The sequence below is a fragment of the Protomyctophum parallelum genome (genome assembly GCF_964188405.1).
Source record: "Protomyctophum parallelum genome assembly, chromosome: 4".
Taxonomy (NCBI): Eukaryota; Metazoa; Chordata; class Actinopteri; order Myctophiformes; family Myctophidae; genus Protomyctophum; species Protomyctophum parallelum.
Window position 1 is genome coordinate 8,957,518 of NC_139700.1, and position 18,463 is coordinate 8,975,980.

Here is an 18,463-nt window from a genome sequence, read left to right on the forward strand (position 1 = left end):
TCTGACAGCGTCTTTTCTTGCCAGATGGCACAGGCCCTCCCACATCACTGCCTTGCTGTAATTCTGGACATGATCCTCATCCTGTGTGCCGTACAGGCAGTCATTCGAACAATACCATATCCCTGTTGGAAAAGTTGTATATTCATTATAAACCATTCATATAATTATTATTAATAATGTCTCAAATGCTCTATCTATTTCTTTGAATGTTTTTTGTAATATGAAAAATGCAGCCTTTTTTCTTTTACTTTTTGTCTTTTTCTTTTCTTTTTCTTTCCGTATAGTCTTGTCAGTTGTGTTTTCTTGTCTGTGTTTCCTTCAATAAAAATTAATTGAAAAAAATAAAATGCTCTATCTATCCCTACCTTTGCTCTCAAGCTGGGCTTCTGGGCTCAAACAGCCTATGTGGTACCACTCGTTTCGCCGGCATTTGTCCTCAAGCTCACACTGTACCATGGTCCCGCCTCGTTGCTTGCGGCAGAAACAGTACACATAGTTTCCGTTGTCTCGACAGTCATCGCAGCAGAACCAGTCATCTTCTGTTACGGCATCCAGTGGTGGCTTTGCACAAGACAGGTGGAACCAAGAGGAACTGCACAAGTTGTTGCAGCATTGCACCATTTGCTCATCCTTTTCTGTAAATACACATACAGAAATAAACCAAATAATTAATATTAGTCTAATGTAATCTTTACACACAAATGTATCATCTATAATGAATCAGATGAAACATCTATAAATATGAACAATCTTTAAGTATAAAGACAGTTAACCTTCTTCACAAGAGCAAAAAGGATAGATGTCGTCGCCTTCCTCGCCTTCTACCCTCTTAGTGAGAGCAACACGTTTGATGTCATCTTGTGGTGGTGGCATCCAAACAAGATCTACCACTTGCTGGGCGAGGTTGTCTAACCACTGCAGTTGTTCCTCTGCCTCATCCGGATAGCCATCGGGTGTCTGGTCGACATTGTCCATGCCACGCATTGTGGCGGCACACAATGTTATGTATGCCGATGTTACAAACTAAAGAGAGCATAATGCAGTTATAATAATCAGGTAATGGTATGACGATTACTGTATAATTACTGTTGGAGGAGATAAGGATAACATATATTATCGATTATAGTACTATCAACATTGGCAATTGTATTTAAATATTACCTATTAAATATTATTTAGTATAGAATTGTAGAAATTTGTACCTCAATGAAGTCCCAGGAATGTTGAACATTTGCCTTCACCTCCTTTTTTAGGGATTTGTGGTTAAAGAACCCCTTCAAGTTGGACAATGTTCCTCGAGAGCTTGCACTACTCTGTGCGAATAAGAGGTTCATTGTGTCCTGTGTATACATATTAATTTTAAATGATATTACAAACAGTTACAAGAACAGTGTAGCAGTAAGTGTGATGGGAAACAATAGATGATATAGGCCTGATACTATTCCTCCATCTCACCTGCAGGAGAACCATGTCTTTGTGAAACTCCTGTGGAGCTTCCACGAGTCCTTCAAAGCGTAAATCAGGAGTGCTTCCGTTGAGCCTGGCTTCACGGCAGTGGACCATGCGCTCCACACTTAGCCCATCTCCACAACACAGGATCGGGTAAGGTTTTCCTCCAACAGTTGGCACAGATGTATGAAGGGAATCCAATATTTCGAGGACTCCCTCTGTTGAGCTGGGGTTTGAGTGGATCACCCCAAGGCTGACCTAATAGGCAAAAATAAAAAAAAATCAGTAAAATATGGACACACCAAAGTATATCATTCAGAATATTACACTACCAGTATATCAAACTTGTTGACCCAAAACCAGCACTGCAACTCATTGTCATAGTATTAATAAATGTGTGATATTTTTAAAATATTAATTAATTATTTATATTTTCTACATACCACTGTGCTCTTTTGCTCCATTAGTTCGGTGTAGGTGTGAGTAATGTGTTTCACCACCTTAGCTTTGATCTTCTCAAGAGCTGGTATATTGTGAACGAGGACCCGCTTGACTAAGACAGTCATCCGCAGACGCAATGAATCATAATCCTGTTTGAAACAAAGTTTATATTTATTAATTATATGTTATAAATGTTTATGTTTGGTTATTACACAGGATGTGGCTATGTGTGTGCTACACTGTACATACCTCTGGTGATGGTAGGACCTTGTGCAGAGGGACATCCACTGCCCTTTGACCCTCTCCTTCAAGATGGCCAAAGTTGACTTTATTTCTGTGGGCAAATGCAAGTGCCCAAAGAAGCATCCGGTTGCCATGTCCTTGGCTTTGATGCTTGGCGTGTGCTGTCAACTGTTGAAAGAAGTGTACTAGATTGTTTTTTGTTTTTACTTAATTGTATGCACCTTCCTTAGCCTACACATTGTTCTGTTACTACTGTTATATACTATTAATAATATCACTACTTTCTATTACTATTATTATTATATTACTATTTGCCTACTGCCTTTGTTCTGTGTTTTCTAGCAGTTATTAAAGTGTTTATCTTACCTGCACATTGTCCCATGTGAGTGAATATGAGTTTCCCCTGGTCAGTCTAGGACCAAATGTCAGTTTCCTTTTTGCCTTCATTGGTATGACTACTACCTAAAGGTGTTTAAAAAAAAACAATAACTTCCTAACTATTTAATATGGTGTATAGATGCATTTTAATTATGTGTTTTTTTTATACTTCAATTAGAGTAATATTCCTTTATTTGGCCACAATGACTGTACTTTTTAATAGGCTACAACAGTTCAAAATGTTTACATACCTCAACTGATGTCTTCCATAACTTCAGCTGGTGATCATGGCCACGGCGCATACTGTCTACATGGCCCCTAGCAGCATTGATGCTCTGACTGACTCCCATACTGTTAAGGGTCTGGAACATTTTTTGAGAGCAGCCCTGCCTCCAACATTCAACGCCTAGGCAACTTTGCACAAATTTTTGTTTTTGCAAGCTAGATGTATACAAGATGATTGACAGCACCATGCCTGCCCTCTTGTCTAAAAGTCCTTGGGCTTCTGTCAGTGTAAAGGGTCTGAAAAAAACAGTACATGTAAATTAATAATTTATATTAAATGACATTATCAGATTTATACAAAACATATTTAATTACTTGATTAAAGTATCATACCTCCGCTTTTTATCTTCAATCTTGTGGTGTTGGTGGGCGACTTGTCTTGCCTCGGGAAACATTGACTGGAGGCAGTTTAAGGTAAATGGGGCCTTCCCCTCCCCCCACTCCAGGCACTTCTTCCATGAGAATTGAGATATCACCTCTGGATCAACATTCTTTGTGAAAGGCCCTTCTTTGTCTTGCATTAGTATGTACCTCTATAATTAACAAATAGATATTCAAAAATAAATAAAGGAAATGTTTCAGAGAAATCAGTAATCAATGATGACAATAAATGACAATATAACTGGCAGTTCTGATATTCCTCCACCCCCATTACACATGTAATAGGCCTATAATACAATCAATTGAAATGTAGGAAAATATAGATTAGGCCTACCTCTTGTTTGAGTAACTGTGAGACAAAGGTACCGAAGGCTTTTTTTGCTCCTTCTATGTTAAAAAGTGTCCTGAATAAGTTAAGGTATTTGTAGTTGCGTAAATAGCTGAACGCTTGTGCTCTTGGTCCATTTCCCAGGGGAACCCATGGTAGGCCTTGTAGGTCTTCTGGTTTGGGAAGTGGAACCTCTCCCTCCATAGGAGTAGGAGATGATGTGTTTGATGTGATGTTTATTGGGATGGGTGATGCAGTAGAAGGACAAGAGGGTGAACCTTGTGATGTTACAGGAGGTGATGAAAATGTTCTCTTTGGGGTTGTTTTTCTTTTGGGGTCGGGTGATGCCGTTGATTTCGATGGAGATCCTCTTGATGTTGAACGAAGTGCTGTATATCGTCTTTTCTTTCCCCTTGTTTTCAGTTTGCACTTGGATTGAAGAAAATATGCACAGACCGTGCAGAGATATGTTTTCTCATTAGGAGAAAATTGTGGAAAAACTATTTTTGATGTCGCCGGACTTGTCATATTCAGTAGCAGTCTTCTGCTGTATCCCTTTACATTTTTTTGTAATATCAATCCACAATTTTCGCATTTACTCGCTGGGCTGGTAATAGACGCCATGCTGTTGTCCTTGTCGTTTGTCTTCTAATGAGCTGAGAAACATCGGTGATGATGAGGTCAACAGGGTAATAAACTGTGGGCGTGTGGGACGATTTAAGTCCCGTTAGATCATGTTACAGAAAACCCTGAGACGCGACAGTGAAACCTGGTGTAATAATTCGTCCGAACCGGTAGGGGAGCACCGCTGCCAAATGGGGACGAGGGATGCGGAGCGACAAACACAACGAATAAGAGTGGGCAAAACATTGAAGCGACTGTCAAAATGCGGGACGTAAAGGCTCGGTTCAAATGCCGAGTTGGATTTTCTTGGGCGTTGTTATGGTTGAATTAGTGTAAACCCTTCACGTCCACTTCACGTTTGGATTCATCGTGGCCTCAGGGTAAGAGACTTACATAGCGGAAACTTGCTCCGTTTCTGAAAGGCGGTGGGAGGGGCCCAGTGTGTGACCTCATCTCGGAGCTACAGAATGAGCGTAGGGAGAGGGCACATATGGGGCTAGTTAATATCCTGTGTAAAATGTGCAGCATTGGGAGGTAAAAGGGAGACACTTTTAATTGTGAAGGGACGACAGGATGAGGAGAGGTGTTGTTGTTGCTAATTGTCGAGAGTAATGGCTGCGTGTGATATTGAACAGTCAAACTATTTATATCAATACGGCTGTATCAACAAAATAATGATGTCATAGGTATATGGGGGCCTCATATTTGGTCTTGAAACGGGCCTCCAGATTCCTACGGCCGCCCCTGGGTATCAACATGATACTTCATCTAAACTTCACGCTGTCCTAGTTTGGCCTGAAAGAGCCCAGCCCACATCAGCTATGGATCGTAGGACGAGGACAACATTCCATCGTGTTAGACACTCGTCATCACAGTCGTTATCACAGTCGCACCCATGCCTAGGTGTATGGGATGGATACTGACAGGCCGCCTGGTGTTGAAGACTAGCAGAACTTGAAAAAACAAAAGAAAAGTCGAAGCCACTACTACATATTTATCTACAGTACCCTCTGCAAATTAGGGGAGGGACCAGAGATGGTTTCAGTGATCAGAAGGAGACAGAAGTCCAAACGTCTATGGAAATACTGAACTACTGTACATACCGTCTCAAATTACAGTAGGGCACATACTGGATTAGTGAGCACTTCAGTGGAATTATCGGTTCCTTCTTCCTTGACTTCCTTGAACTATAGTTCTTGGTATCAATAAGGTGGCATTCATTTCCAAATGGCTTAATTTGATTGGCTCGACGGCAGATTTCAAACAGAAACCACAGCAGACTCATAGAATTGCATTTACAGGCATTGCAGTACATAGCTTTTTGCTTGGACTGAGACAGAGCTGAGAGCTTGTCCAATTATGGCTTATTTATGTGTTGTGTTTTTCAGCCGAAAACATGTTATTTTCAACAAGCGATATACTGTCTTATGTCATCATAGGGATAACCGTTTTAAACCCTATCTGCTCCAGTGACTGGGGTTCCCCGGTGCTCTATACTAGCAGGTCCAGTAGTATTTCCCTCTACACCAATTCCTTTTGCTTGTGAGCTAAGCTTGTAGATCTATTTTCAGCAAATATGTTCACCACAGTAGAATAGGGACACTAGGGTTGATGAGGCTAAGGGCCAATTCATACTCCTATTTTACCGCTGTTTCGGTGCTATAGTGCCGAAATGATTTTGGCTCGTTAGACATTTTCAGTAGCACCGAAGAGCCGACTTTAGGACGGTACCCGCCCCCCCCCCCCCGAACCTCAAATGACGTCACATTGTAGGCTCTACAGAGCTGAATCGGCCCTTAGTAGCAATCTGGCTCTCCTAACTTGTAATGTTGCTTATCTGATGATCGTGTGGGGACATGGTCTGTGTGTAGACTAGCGTGATGAATATTATTTCCTGGAGGGGAAATAAGACAGGGGTTGCATAACCCAAGCTGGCTTTTATTTGTGAATCGTGCCAAGTGTTCCCTGCATGAAAGGAGAGAAGGCAGCATTACCCGTCCGTCCTACAGCGTACCTTATGCTGCTATCGCACACAGCTGCTGCCAACAACAACACCAGTGGGAGCCTTTATTACATTAGAAGAACACTTTGTTGCAGTCGTGCAGTACGAGTACGTGCTGTTGTTCGTTTCGGCCCTAGAGAGTCTGACGAATGGCTGTGATTGCGAGTGGAAGAGGGCACAAAAGTGTGACAATTCATCTTTAGTATTTCTCCATGGCAGGATATGTCGTTACATAGGCCACTGTGGGCAGTGTGCTACAGTACAGAGTCATCTAGTAAGAGAGTGGTGACAGTGACCCGCTTTGATCTCGCCACAAAGCGGGTGCCTATGGGCGATAGTTCCAAACATTGCTCCTATGGCTGGAACTATTCCATTGAGAAAGAATGAGCACTTCCGCATTCCATTGTTACAATGAGAGTCAACGGGAGTGTCATTACTGTCTCACTAGATTACTCTGCTACAGTATACTATACAGTATATTGGTGCTGCACGATTCCTGCTCAAATGTGATCTCGATTTTCACGATTCTCTATTTTTTTTACTTTTTTTTGCGGCTTCCGCCTTTATTTTATAGGGACAGACAGTAGGCTGACAGGAAATGGGGAGAGAGATGGAGGGGTGACATGCAGTAAAGGCCGTCGGGAGCGGGACTCGAACCCGCGGCACACTGCCAGACTGGATTACCAGCCAAGGTGCCTGGACCGCTGTGCCACGGCCCAGGCCAGATTATTATTATTTTTTTTCATGAAAATATTTATTGTCTTTAGTCTGCAGTTGGCACCTAGAGCCAACTACTGCGGCTTTAAATAGACAACATCAAAGTGCTTGCTTTATCTTAAAGTCTCTCCCTTGTAGCAAAAACATAAGAGTAACTAAAATGAATTGGCCCAGGCCCAGGCCTTAACCACATTCTATACTAAATCATATGATGGTGTTGCTGACGAAAATAGCTTGTATATTTGCTATTTCTTTTGCACTTTCCCAAAATAGACTTAGACGGTGGTAAAGAAACCCTGCCAAGGCTTTCAATTTCCTACCGATGATGATGATGATGATGATTTCACTCAGTGATGGAAGCTCCTCCCCCTGCGCATATTCCCTAGTGTGGAGAGTGGGGGCGGGATGGAACAGGAGGTGTGTGTGTGTGCGCACGCGCGCGTGTGTGTGTGTGCGTGTGTGTGTGTGAGAGAGAGAGAGAGAGCCCGGGGGCTAACCCTCTGCTCATGGAACCAGAAATACTGCAGCTTGTGCACAATGACTGATGGAACATCAAGATTTACTGAGCACAATTTCCTTAGTGCGTGTGTGTGTGTGTGTGTGTGTGTGTGTGTGCAGGCGTGCATATGAGTACATTTGTACATGTACATGCAGACTCCAGTTAGTGTGGGTTGGACAGTACACATTACTCAGGCCAATGGCTTCACTGGTCAGTGGGAGATCGTGCCATCGCCTTTTGCAGTATTATAGGACATCGGGACTGCTCGCAGCCTGGTTGTTCTCAGGCCATTCACACTCACTCTGCTTCCTGTGAACATGTGTAGAGGATGACAAATCTAACTCGACGGTATGTTGTCCATGTTCGCATTTGAGTTTGCTTGATCAACATGGACAATAATAACACGACATGACATGTATAAACCCAGCATAGCACCAGACAGAATGTACATGTATACCAAATACCCCCCTCCCCTCCTTCAGATGAATGTAATTGTGTGTGTGTGTGTGTGTGTGTGTGTGTGTGTGTGTGTGTGTGTGTGTGTGTGTGTGTGTGTGTGTGTGTGTGTGTGTGTGTGTGTGTGTGTGTGTGTGTGTGTGTGTGTGTGTGTGTTATTATATAACATGTCCAGTGTTATGGTCTTCATGGATGCAGTAGTCCAAGCATAGGCCAGAGGGACGGTCTGCACGTTCAATCGTGCATATGTGCATAACTAGTGTGTGAACTATATATGTTCTCACAAGTCTAGAAAGATAGCAAGGTAGAAATCTGTGCAACGTGTGTGCGTGTGTGTGTGCGTGCGTGCGCGTGAGTGCAGCCAATGGTTTTGGAACACCAAACAATGTCCCCTGATAGAGTGCCTGAAGCAGATTAGCTCAAGGACAGAGAGAGAGAGAGAGAGAGAGAGAGCAGCATTACACTGAGAGGCCTGCAGGATGCTATACTGTGTCCGAGCAAAAGACGCCGGTTATTTTTGGCCCCCTTGTTGTGTTGGTGGTGGCAGTTCGTGACTCATGGGAGGCCCTATGTAACAGCTACAGACAGTATAAACCCTGGGGGTTACTTGGATTTGAAAGGGGTTCTAATTTGACCATCACTGTGTCATCACTATAATACACAGTTTGAAAGCGCACAGTAAACGTGCAGGATTTTCTTCTTTTTTTGTTGTTGTTGTCGTTGCTGACTGGTAGAAAGCCTTTACTGCTGCAGAGCTGTCTGACTGTCGATGGTTTGGTGGTGGTATGAATTTCCTGTCGTAGAGTTTAGAATTTCCTGTGTTACTGTACCTATTTGCAACTTGAGTCTGTGAAAGGTTTTTGCGGAAGGCAATAGTTCACCAATAGTTTTGACAGTTATTAGAAATGTCATCTTGATCCAAACACCAGTCTGTGTTTTTCAAATTGCATGTTAAAACATTCACATAAACAATATTATTTCTCTTTTAACTGTCTTCCCTGCCCCCCCCCCCCCCTGTGTACAGGTGCTGTGAGTTTGTGGGTCGACTTTAACTTCAGCACCCCTCGAGGGTGGGTGGGTGTCTGCACATACCTGACTGACGACTTCTTGCTCCTAAAGAAGGCGCGCAGAGCGGCCACACAGAGGACTACCATCTATACATACAGTACATAATCATCAGCATATTCATAAAAGCTGTTCAACGGCTAGAGACGAAGCGACTTTTCTTCCAACATGGAAGGCGTCGCCGTCGACAACCTCATAGACTTTGACTTGCCCTCAGAGGTCACGGGGCCCTCAGAGGTCACGGGGCCCTCCAGCGGTGGTGGCGGTGGTGGTGGAGGTCAGCACCACCAGGGCCATACGGACATTTTCTCTCCAGAGGTCGAATCCACAGGGTTACTGCCTGAGCCCATCGCCCCCTCGGCCCCCTCGGCCCCCAACTCACACCACCAGCACCACCACCAGCACCATAACGGGGGAGGCGAGGACAGGGACAACGACAGCGATGCCACCGAATCGGCGGACAGCGAGAACGACATGGGACCGCCGTCCTCGGGGTGGGAGCTGAGACGGTCGTCCTCCTCCTTGTCCAATCACAGCGGGGAGATGGACGGGGGCGGGGCGGAGGTGGCGGAGAGGCGGGGGTTCATGAAGGCCTACGTGGAGAAGATCTTTCACGGGAGGTACGAGAGGCTCGGTGTCCAGACGTGTGTGTGTGTGTGTGTGTGTGTGTGTGTGTGTGTGTGTGTGTGTGTGTGTGTGTGTGTGTGTGTGTGTGTGTGTGCGCACTGTGACAGGCAGGATATTCCTCAAAAAGAAATTCACAGTCTCAAAATATACAGCTCCATCTCAATGAATATTGTGTAAAAGTTCATTTTCTTCCGTAATAAAATTAAAAAAGTGAAACTACTCATATATTCTCAATTAATTGTGCATAAAGTTAAGTATTTAAAACCTTTTTTTGTTTTAATCGTGATGATTATGGCCGTGGTGTAAAGCTCATGAAAATCTCAAAATATTAGGATATTTCACAAAAAAACGGTTTTTTTTAAACGAGAAAGGTTGACCATCTGAAAAGCATATTAATGTAGGCAGTTAATACTTGCTCTGGGCTACTTTTGAACAAATTATTTCATCAATGGGGCGTGGCATGGAGGTGATCAGTCTATGGCACTGTTGATGTGTTATGGAAGCCCAGGTTTGCTTTGATATCAGCCGTAAATTAACTTGTATTGTTCAGTCTTATGTCTCACACCTTCCTCTTGACAATACAACCTAGATTCTCTGTGGAGTTCACGTCAGGCCAGTTGGCTGGTCTGTTAAGCACGGTAATTCCATGGTCCGTAAACCATTTACTAGTAGTTTTGGCTCTGTGGGCAGTTTTACTTTTTTAATTGTATTAGGGAAAAAAAATGAACTTTTACACAATATTCTAATTCATTGAGATGGAGCTGTACATGCTTAGCTCTCAAGGCTCATACATAGTCTGGATTTACGGTGGTGAGGTGACCACCGAACTACAACATGACGTCACGAGCCACGGTGAAGAGCAAACCACCGCCACCGCTCCAGCCCTTCTCTCTGTTTTTACTCACCACCGCTCAACGTTATTTCAGCTCCGGTGGTCAGCTCACCACTGGAGCGGTGGTCACCTCATCACTGAAAATCCAGACTATGAATAGGCACGTCAAAAGTTCTGACAATACATTCCACGATGTCAGCCCAAGAATAAATCACTTGCTGCTCTTCTGTGTTAGGGAGGACTTTGACCAGGAGGAGAAGGCACGTTTTGGAGAGCTGTGCTGTGGAGAGGATGGCAAAGGCAGAGAGTGGTTTGCCAAATATGTTAGCGCACAGGTAACTATATGGGGATAGATTTACAACATGAGGTCAGGGGGGATTCTGCCATTTTGTCACACATACTGTATATACTCAGCTTGGTGTTTTTTGGATGGGATCTACCGCGTTTAGTCAAATACAGTAGAGTAGCGGTCGGCATCGGGCCAAACTCTTTCAAAGACGATTAGATGGTGGGCCAGAACACAATCAATGGCTAATTTAGGACCTGGAACCTTTTATATACAGCTATAATAACTATATTGTTATAAAAGTAGAAAACCATGACGAATAAAATGTTACAGGTCATCCATTTATTTTCTTTTTTTTTTGTTGCTTTTACTCACATGGTAGAAACACCTACATCACGATCCGAAGCGCGCACGCTTAATAGTCCTTTTTCTCCTCAAAATGAGACAAACTGCGATCTTTGAGACCTTATAAAACCCTAATCTTTGATCGCGCTAAAATAAATGTAATCCATCACACGTCGATGATACACAGCCTAGAATAAGGATGTGGCTTAAATCTGGAGGGCTATCACTTCCGGGTCGGGTGGAAGTGGTCTCTTTTTCTGTGTTTTTCGCGCATTACACTGGCCTCATGATCTCGTCTATAGTAATGGCATGGAATGTGTTTTAAAATGATATTTAGTTCATCAAAAAGTTTCAAAATAACATTTTATCTGGAGACAGAGGGCCCTATTTTCACCAGTGCCTTAATCCTTATACCTAAACTTTTTTTTACTATGGCCGCTCTACATCCACACGTTATGAGCTTGTACATTGGCTTGTACATTGTATTATTATTTGGTAAAAATATTTCATATTTACCGTCCTGCTCCCCCCGTCCACTAAAATGAAGTCCGCTTGCTGTCTACCGCTTGCCTGGTTCCATGTGAAATTGTGAATGCAGCATTAGAGAGTCATGCTCCTTTCTTTCTTCCAGGAAATAAAGCGCCTGGGTTTCCGAGGCTATGCTCCTTTTAGAACAAGAGCTCTTTCATGGTCCACCGAGGTCTCTTAAAACGGAGAGTAACAACGTATCATTTAAAGGCACAGCTCAAGAGAAGTTTTTCTTCCAAAAGTCTCAAGAGGAAACTATTTGTTCATCCTACCCTACCCCGGTTTAATCAATTAAACGCTATTGCTGTCCATATCCTACCTGGACTGTCAGTCAGCTATTGGAAATTATCTTTACAAAATAGTTTGTCAGGCCAGATATGATCCTTCCACTGCAGTGGAGCGTGTTAGGCTCCAAGTATGCAAAATATGTGGTTTATGTGCTGCGGGTGTAAAGGCATAGTACAGTTTTTGGTGAAGAGGTGACCACCGAAACGGTGGTTAGTAAAAACAGAGCGATACCGGTATGTTGTGTGAGCGGTGATCACTTCGGCATGACGTCATGTTGTAGTTTTAGGTGGTCACCTCTTCACCGAAAACTCAACTATGAATAGGCCTTAGATACAGGTGTAAACTGCCCAGAGGAACAATTAAAGGACTGATCAATGCTCTTTGGCCACTCGGAATAGCCAAATGGCATTGATCACGCCTCCAGGTCTTTAGTTTACTCAAGTTAGGGAATAAGACCTAGTACTTAAGACATGCAAAATACAGCCCATTGGGGTCGATTTAGGACTTCTATTTTACTTACTTCTATATTACTAATCTAATTACAGTATTATGATCTGGGGGCGTGTAGTATGTCATATTGCAATTTTGGGCATGTTAAGAAGCGCTTTTGACACCCCCCGGAGTGCGCAAAACGGCCTTGAATTAGTCATGGGTGTGTTTAAGGCGTGTTTGAGACGTACCCAATCAACATGTCCGTACTATTCTCTTTACCAGTCAGCTGATGTCACATACGGAATGCGCACTTTGGGGATCGTGGTATGACATTTCTTCAGGCTGGCACCATAGAAGACATGACATGCCTTTGTCACATTTGGGTTAATTATTCCTATTGCACTGCATGCTGTCACCTTTATGCCTCAAAAGAACAGACCCACCTTTCAGATCGGAATGGAATTGCGAGTAGATAGCAGCATATTGGCAAATTGGTAATTAATTAATTCGATAACGATAGAACCATGTACAATACAGCGAATGAAAGCAAGATTCCTAAGGAATATGGAGATTTTTACATTTAATAAAACGGTTGAGAAATGAGAGAACCATGAGTGTTTATAGGCTAATATCAACGTTTTTTTATGAAAGACCAAACGGGCTGTGAACTTGAAGAGCTCAATCACCATCCCGACACGGAAGAAATATAGCCTAGTGCATGCATGTATATGCACTGTTGCACTTGCACACAGTAGCCTACACACGCTCTTTATTTGTTTCTATTGAAAAACACCAGTAAAATAACGTTTATTATATTTTATTTCATTCAAGTCACGACGAAGGAATGAGTTGAATGCGTAATGCTGTGGCCCCGATGGTATGGTCTTCGCTGAGTTCGCTCGTAGCATTTTATTGAAGAAGACTTGAATCGGGTGTGATACAGCATATGAAAGCACATTTCCCACGGATTATGGAGATGTTTTTATTTATTTTTAAGGTTGAGAAATGAAAGAATTATGGCCGTTTCTAATCTCAACATTTTTTTTTAAAAGACGCAAAACTGCCATGTCTCATAGAAACAAGTAAATAGGTCTATAAAAATAAGCGCATATAACAGGGGTCTGTAACCTATTTTAAATGAAGTGCCATGTTTTTATTTTCTAAATAGTGAGTCTGCCATATCCAGATTAATTTGAATGACACCACATTAAAATCAAAAAACATATTTTGATTGTCCACAAATATAAAGTTCTTCCTTCTTTTTAAATATGTTCTTGCACATTGTTATAATGATCATTATATATCCCCCTGCAGTCAGAGTTCATAGTTTTAATGAATGAATGTGATGCATTGTGAGCTGGTATAGATCTGCTATTTTCAAAAGTAATCTTTTTATTTAATTTTTGGATTAGCTGTCCTTAGTTGGGCAAATGCATTCATCTGGGGATCCTTGACATGGGAATGTGCTGTGTGAGGATCACTGGTTTAAACAACATTAGGAGAAAAGCCCAAATAACCACTTTAGAAACAAGAAAAGCAACAACACAGAAAGCAACTTTACAGAAAAATAAGCCGCTTATAATAAACAGACATGGCAACACTCTAGCAGCCTCTCAGAGCCGCTCAAGTGTCAAATCAAACAGTGCTTTTTGCGTTTATGAGGTGGTCAGACCCACGTCTAATCGTTATGCGCTGAGTGTCTTTAGGTCAAGGGGCTTAATAGCAAATTGCGCAAAGCGAAAATAATTAACATATGGACACTCCCACAATGCTAAAATATTCAGCAACGCGGTAAGCCATAATGTGTGTGCGTTCAACACGGGCCAGTGCGTTCAACACGGGCCGATATGCCTTTCATAATACGAATGTGCGCAGAGCGAGGCCAATTTATGTATTTCCATTGGTAAAACGCACCTTCAAAATCTACCCAATTGTATCTTAACCGTAGCTAATCAGTGTAAACCAGTGGTTCCCAAAGTGGGGTCCTTGGGGGGTCCCCCCTAAATGATAGTTTGGAACCAACTGGACCCTTATGGGTCTGTAACTCTGAGAGTGTACAAATGGTTCCATTTGTACACTCTCAGAGTTAAATTAACATTGATTTTACAATATAAATTGGGGGTCCCAGAGATATAAATGCCATTAAATGGGGGTCCGTAGCCTAATGCAAGTCAAACTGGGGGGGGGTCCTTGAAATTAAACGGGTTGAGAATCACTGCTAGAGCTTCTTCTCTTCTGATCTTTTCTTATATCTATTTCCTCTGCATATATTTTCAAACGGGGGGGGGGGGGGGGGGGGGGTCCGCAGGGCTAATTAGTGTCAATTTGGGGGTCCTTGGCGTGAAAAGGTTTGGGTACCACTGGTGCACACTGAGTTGAAGTACGGGTATGTCCGGGTGGTGCAGGCAGGGCTAAAGGACTCATCCGCCACCGTGGAGACGGCTTGGCTCAGCACTCCAGCAAACACAATTGTCTGCGGGCAAACTTATTCTGCACGCACTAGCGTGACTAGCGATGCCTTTTCAGCAGCATGGAGTCATAATTGTGGAGGACACATGTCTAGGCCCTTCCCTTCCCTTCCCTTCCCAGGCAAACAGTGTGGCAGTGTGGGTTGTAAAAGATCCTGTAGTATGTAAGCTCAATTCAGACGGTTGTACATCTGTACAGTAGAAATGTAATGTTACATTTATACAGTAGATGCATGACATATTTTGAAATATGAGTATTTCTGATCTATTTATATTTATGAGCAGCCTTCCAGAACATTGCTTGTGTTGCTTGCAAGCTATTTGTTTGCATCAGCGAGCTGGTGATTACAACATGGAAACAGTGTTCAGCTGTGTTTTTGTCATCCTGCTTTTAGCTCGACAGAACACGCACACATAAATATCTCTTTCATTCTGTGTTTACAGCGCTGCAACTCCAAATGTGTCAGCGAGGCGACCTTCTACAGACTGGTGCAATCCTTTGCAGTGGTGCTCTTTGAGTGAGTCTGGTTGTAGGCTATATTTGTTTGTTGACTTGTTCAATTCACTGCTTGATTTATCTCAAACAGTCGTTTGTTTGCCTTTAACTCAAAGCCAAAGAGCACATTGCCCCGGAATGTTCCTGATGAGTAGCACGTAATTGCATAATTTATTTCTTCTTCATTCCCCCCCCCTCGGAGAGTTTGAAGACATAGTGTGTGTTTTCCTAGTGTGTGTGGTCAGCGACAGTGTATGGGTGGGACATAATATCTAATATCTGGCCTGGTAATCCTACCACAGACGGCAAATGTTGTTTTTTCCACCATTATTCCATCTTGTTTGTTAGATAATGTTTGTTTGGTTGCAGATGTTTCCAAATGGACGACTACAGCCCAGCCAAAAACCTAATGACCATGTGCTTCACATACTACCACGTTGGTAAGGCTGTGCTTTGCCCGATCTGACTGACCAACGCAGACATGCATGCATGCACACGCTCGCTCGCTCGCACACGCACACTTACACACGTATTACACACATAATAAATCAAAATACTGATCATAATTTGTGACCATCGTGCACATTCCAGCTTTTCACCACTAATAGCACAGGCAGTCTCAGAGCTGAAATCGACATGTAAATATGAAATAAATGCTTAAACATGTAGCTAGGTGTAATGTTAGAGACCACAGAAGTGAACCTTCTGTGAAGTTTTCTGCAAGACATTACTCTATAAGCCATATCTCCAAAACTCCAAACTGAACAACCAATATATCAATTTGAAGCTATGATTACCTGCTTTCATATGACATGAAAACAAAACAAAAGATTCAAACAAAATTCTAAGAAATCCAATGGCAGTCTCAAATTTGTTTACATAATGGTCAAACCAGATACAACTGGATGCACTTGCTTCTCAGAAAAGAAGATAACATATTGATGACTTACTATATACAGTCAATTAGCCAATTGCTTTGCATTTGTCTTTTGCAATCCTTGTTTGTAATTCCATAATTCATATTACCAAAGGCTGATATTTCATAAGTTTGGATGTAAAACACATTGTACACGTCCATATACAAATCAAAATGAGTCTAGTTTTACAGTACTATGTTTATACATTTTCGTTGTCCTGTGACCTGTCCTGTACTTCTCTCTCTCTCTCTCACTCACACACACACACACACACACGAACAAATGGAAAGAAAGGAAATTGAAGATGCTGTAGCCATGTACATATTTGGTAAATAATGATACATAGATACTGGGTGAAAAAATGGGTTGCACAAGTAAAAAAAAAAAAAAAGATTCTTAGGGCGGGTTCAGGTTGCTGCTCACAATCATTGTGGTTTCACTTGCAACACTGCCTCGTGAGATTTATGCTTATCCATGCAAGATTTTAAAGTACATCAAGATGAGTCACAGGCTCACAGCACTGCAGTGAGATCAATTATGTCCTGTTTTATGAACACCTAAAATATTCCAATATGTGATCATAGAATTATCTTGGCAAACGGTTACGGTATGTCATTAAAAAATATTACATTTTATTTATCCAATAATATCTTTTAACAGCAAAAATCCAAATATGATCACCTCGGATAGGGATTCAAAGTTTGCCCCGAAGACCAGAAAATACACCCCTCAGATTTCTTAGAAAGGACATGATGACATGACCAGAATTACAGACAGATCTCTGTGTAAATACAGTACAGTACAGTACACATACGCACCTTCTCCCACAAGCTGTTGACCTTCCCATGTATTCATGTTAAAGTCTCTTTATCTGTTCACTTTGAACGTGGGAATTCAGTCGGTAAAAGGACTATAGGTTACTTTTGAGTAACACTGTTCTACTTCTTACAACGGGTGTTGTTTACGTGTAGTTTTGAACTCGCCATCAATACCACAAACACTATTCATGTTCTACCAGTTCTATAAATGAAGAGGTCGTAGAAGATGTTGTAGATTGTACATGGGTTGCTAAACGATTAAGACCTGACAACAGATTCTACAAATGTCTTCTAAATCATGACAGTTTTCTATGTTACAGTTTCTATGTCAGTGGTGCTCAAACTATTTCATGTCAAGGACCCCAAAGATTATAATTATGTAATTGGCTGCCAACCCCCATCTGAAAACTTGTTGTTCCAGGGACCCCCACAGAAGCAAAGATTTGAGTCAAAAACGTTCGCTCTGAATTTTTTAAGATCTGGCAGATCTACAAGCTCATAGCGATGGCACTTGATGTCGTGCTATGAGCTTGTAGATCTGCTATTTTTCAATAGCAAATAATGCTTATAACACCAAAAGGGGTTCCCGTTCAGAATGGGTTAACCCATTCTGACCGGGCACCCATTTTGGTGTTGGCATCATGTTATGCTTTAGCTATTGAAAAATAGCAGATCTACAAGCTCATATCGCGCCACCGAGTGGCGCGATACGAGCTTGTAGGTCTGCTATTTTTTTTAAATCTAAAAAAACGACTGACATTTTTAGAATCTGATCTCAGGTCAGAATGGGTTAATCAGACCAGTGTGTGTCTAGTGGAAACCTCGTGTGAATCTGATGTCAGGTCAGAATGGGTCAACCCCTCTCTGCTTCTTCAGGGCGGTCCCATCTGTCTCCGTCGGAGCTGTTGGACCGCGGTGGCTCTGCGGCGGGCGTGGACAACTACCTGAACAAGGCCAACACCTGGCTGTCCGTGAAGAAAGACGCTGCCGGGCGGATGCTTAAAAACACCTCCAAGACCGACGTCAAGAGCTTCTTCGGAGGCCTGGAGAGCAAGTTGAGAGGTCCAGGGGCTCGCAAGTGAGAGAGGGCTTTTATTTTTATTTATTTTTTATGAATTTGTGATCAATCCGCCCTCAGGGTTGTCACGATCATGACATTTTTGGAGGCCACATAAAAAAATTGAGATTCACGATTTCATTGTTTTTGGCATTGAACATTGGAACATATATGTATTTTTATAAATCTAATAATATTTATTAATTATCATTGCATTTATGTTTGCCTGTAAGGCTTTACGGTTTTAAACAAAATTGCACAGGGCAAATATAGCTTACAGAATTTATACAAATAAATAAAAATCAAAACCAAAATGAGCATTCTTTTAATAATTAAAAAATATATACAAAAAGCAGATCTATAAGTGCGCTGAGCTTGTAAAACGGCTATTACTATCATGATGAAAGTATACAGATAATGGAAATGATTTAGACAAAAGATAATAATATCTATAATAAGTCAAATAATTGTAATTATTATGTAATAAGGTCTGAAGGGCCT

The 18,463-nt window shown here is 42.1% G+C and overlaps 1 protein-coding gene across 1 annotated transcript in view; it reads left to right on the forward strand.

Moving 5' to 3' along the window:
- kiaa0513 (KIAA0513) overlaps nt 1-18,463 on the forward strand; it is a 35,474-nt gene that overhangs the window by 6,519 nt on the left and 10,492 nt on the right. The window contains exons 2-6 of the mRNA XM_083763462.1: nt 8,828-9,488; nt 10,563-10,662; nt 15,119-15,192; nt 15,540-15,610; nt 17,782-17,983. Of these exons, the coding sequence (XP_083619588.1) occupies nt 9,037-9,488; nt 10,563-10,662; nt 15,119-15,192; nt 15,540-15,610; nt 17,782-17,983 (899 nt within the window). The 5' untranslated portion in view covers nt 8,828-9,036. The remainder of the gene's footprint in view (nt 1-8,827; nt 9,489-10,562; nt 10,663-15,118; nt 15,193-15,539; nt 15,611-17,781; nt 17,984-18,463) is intronic.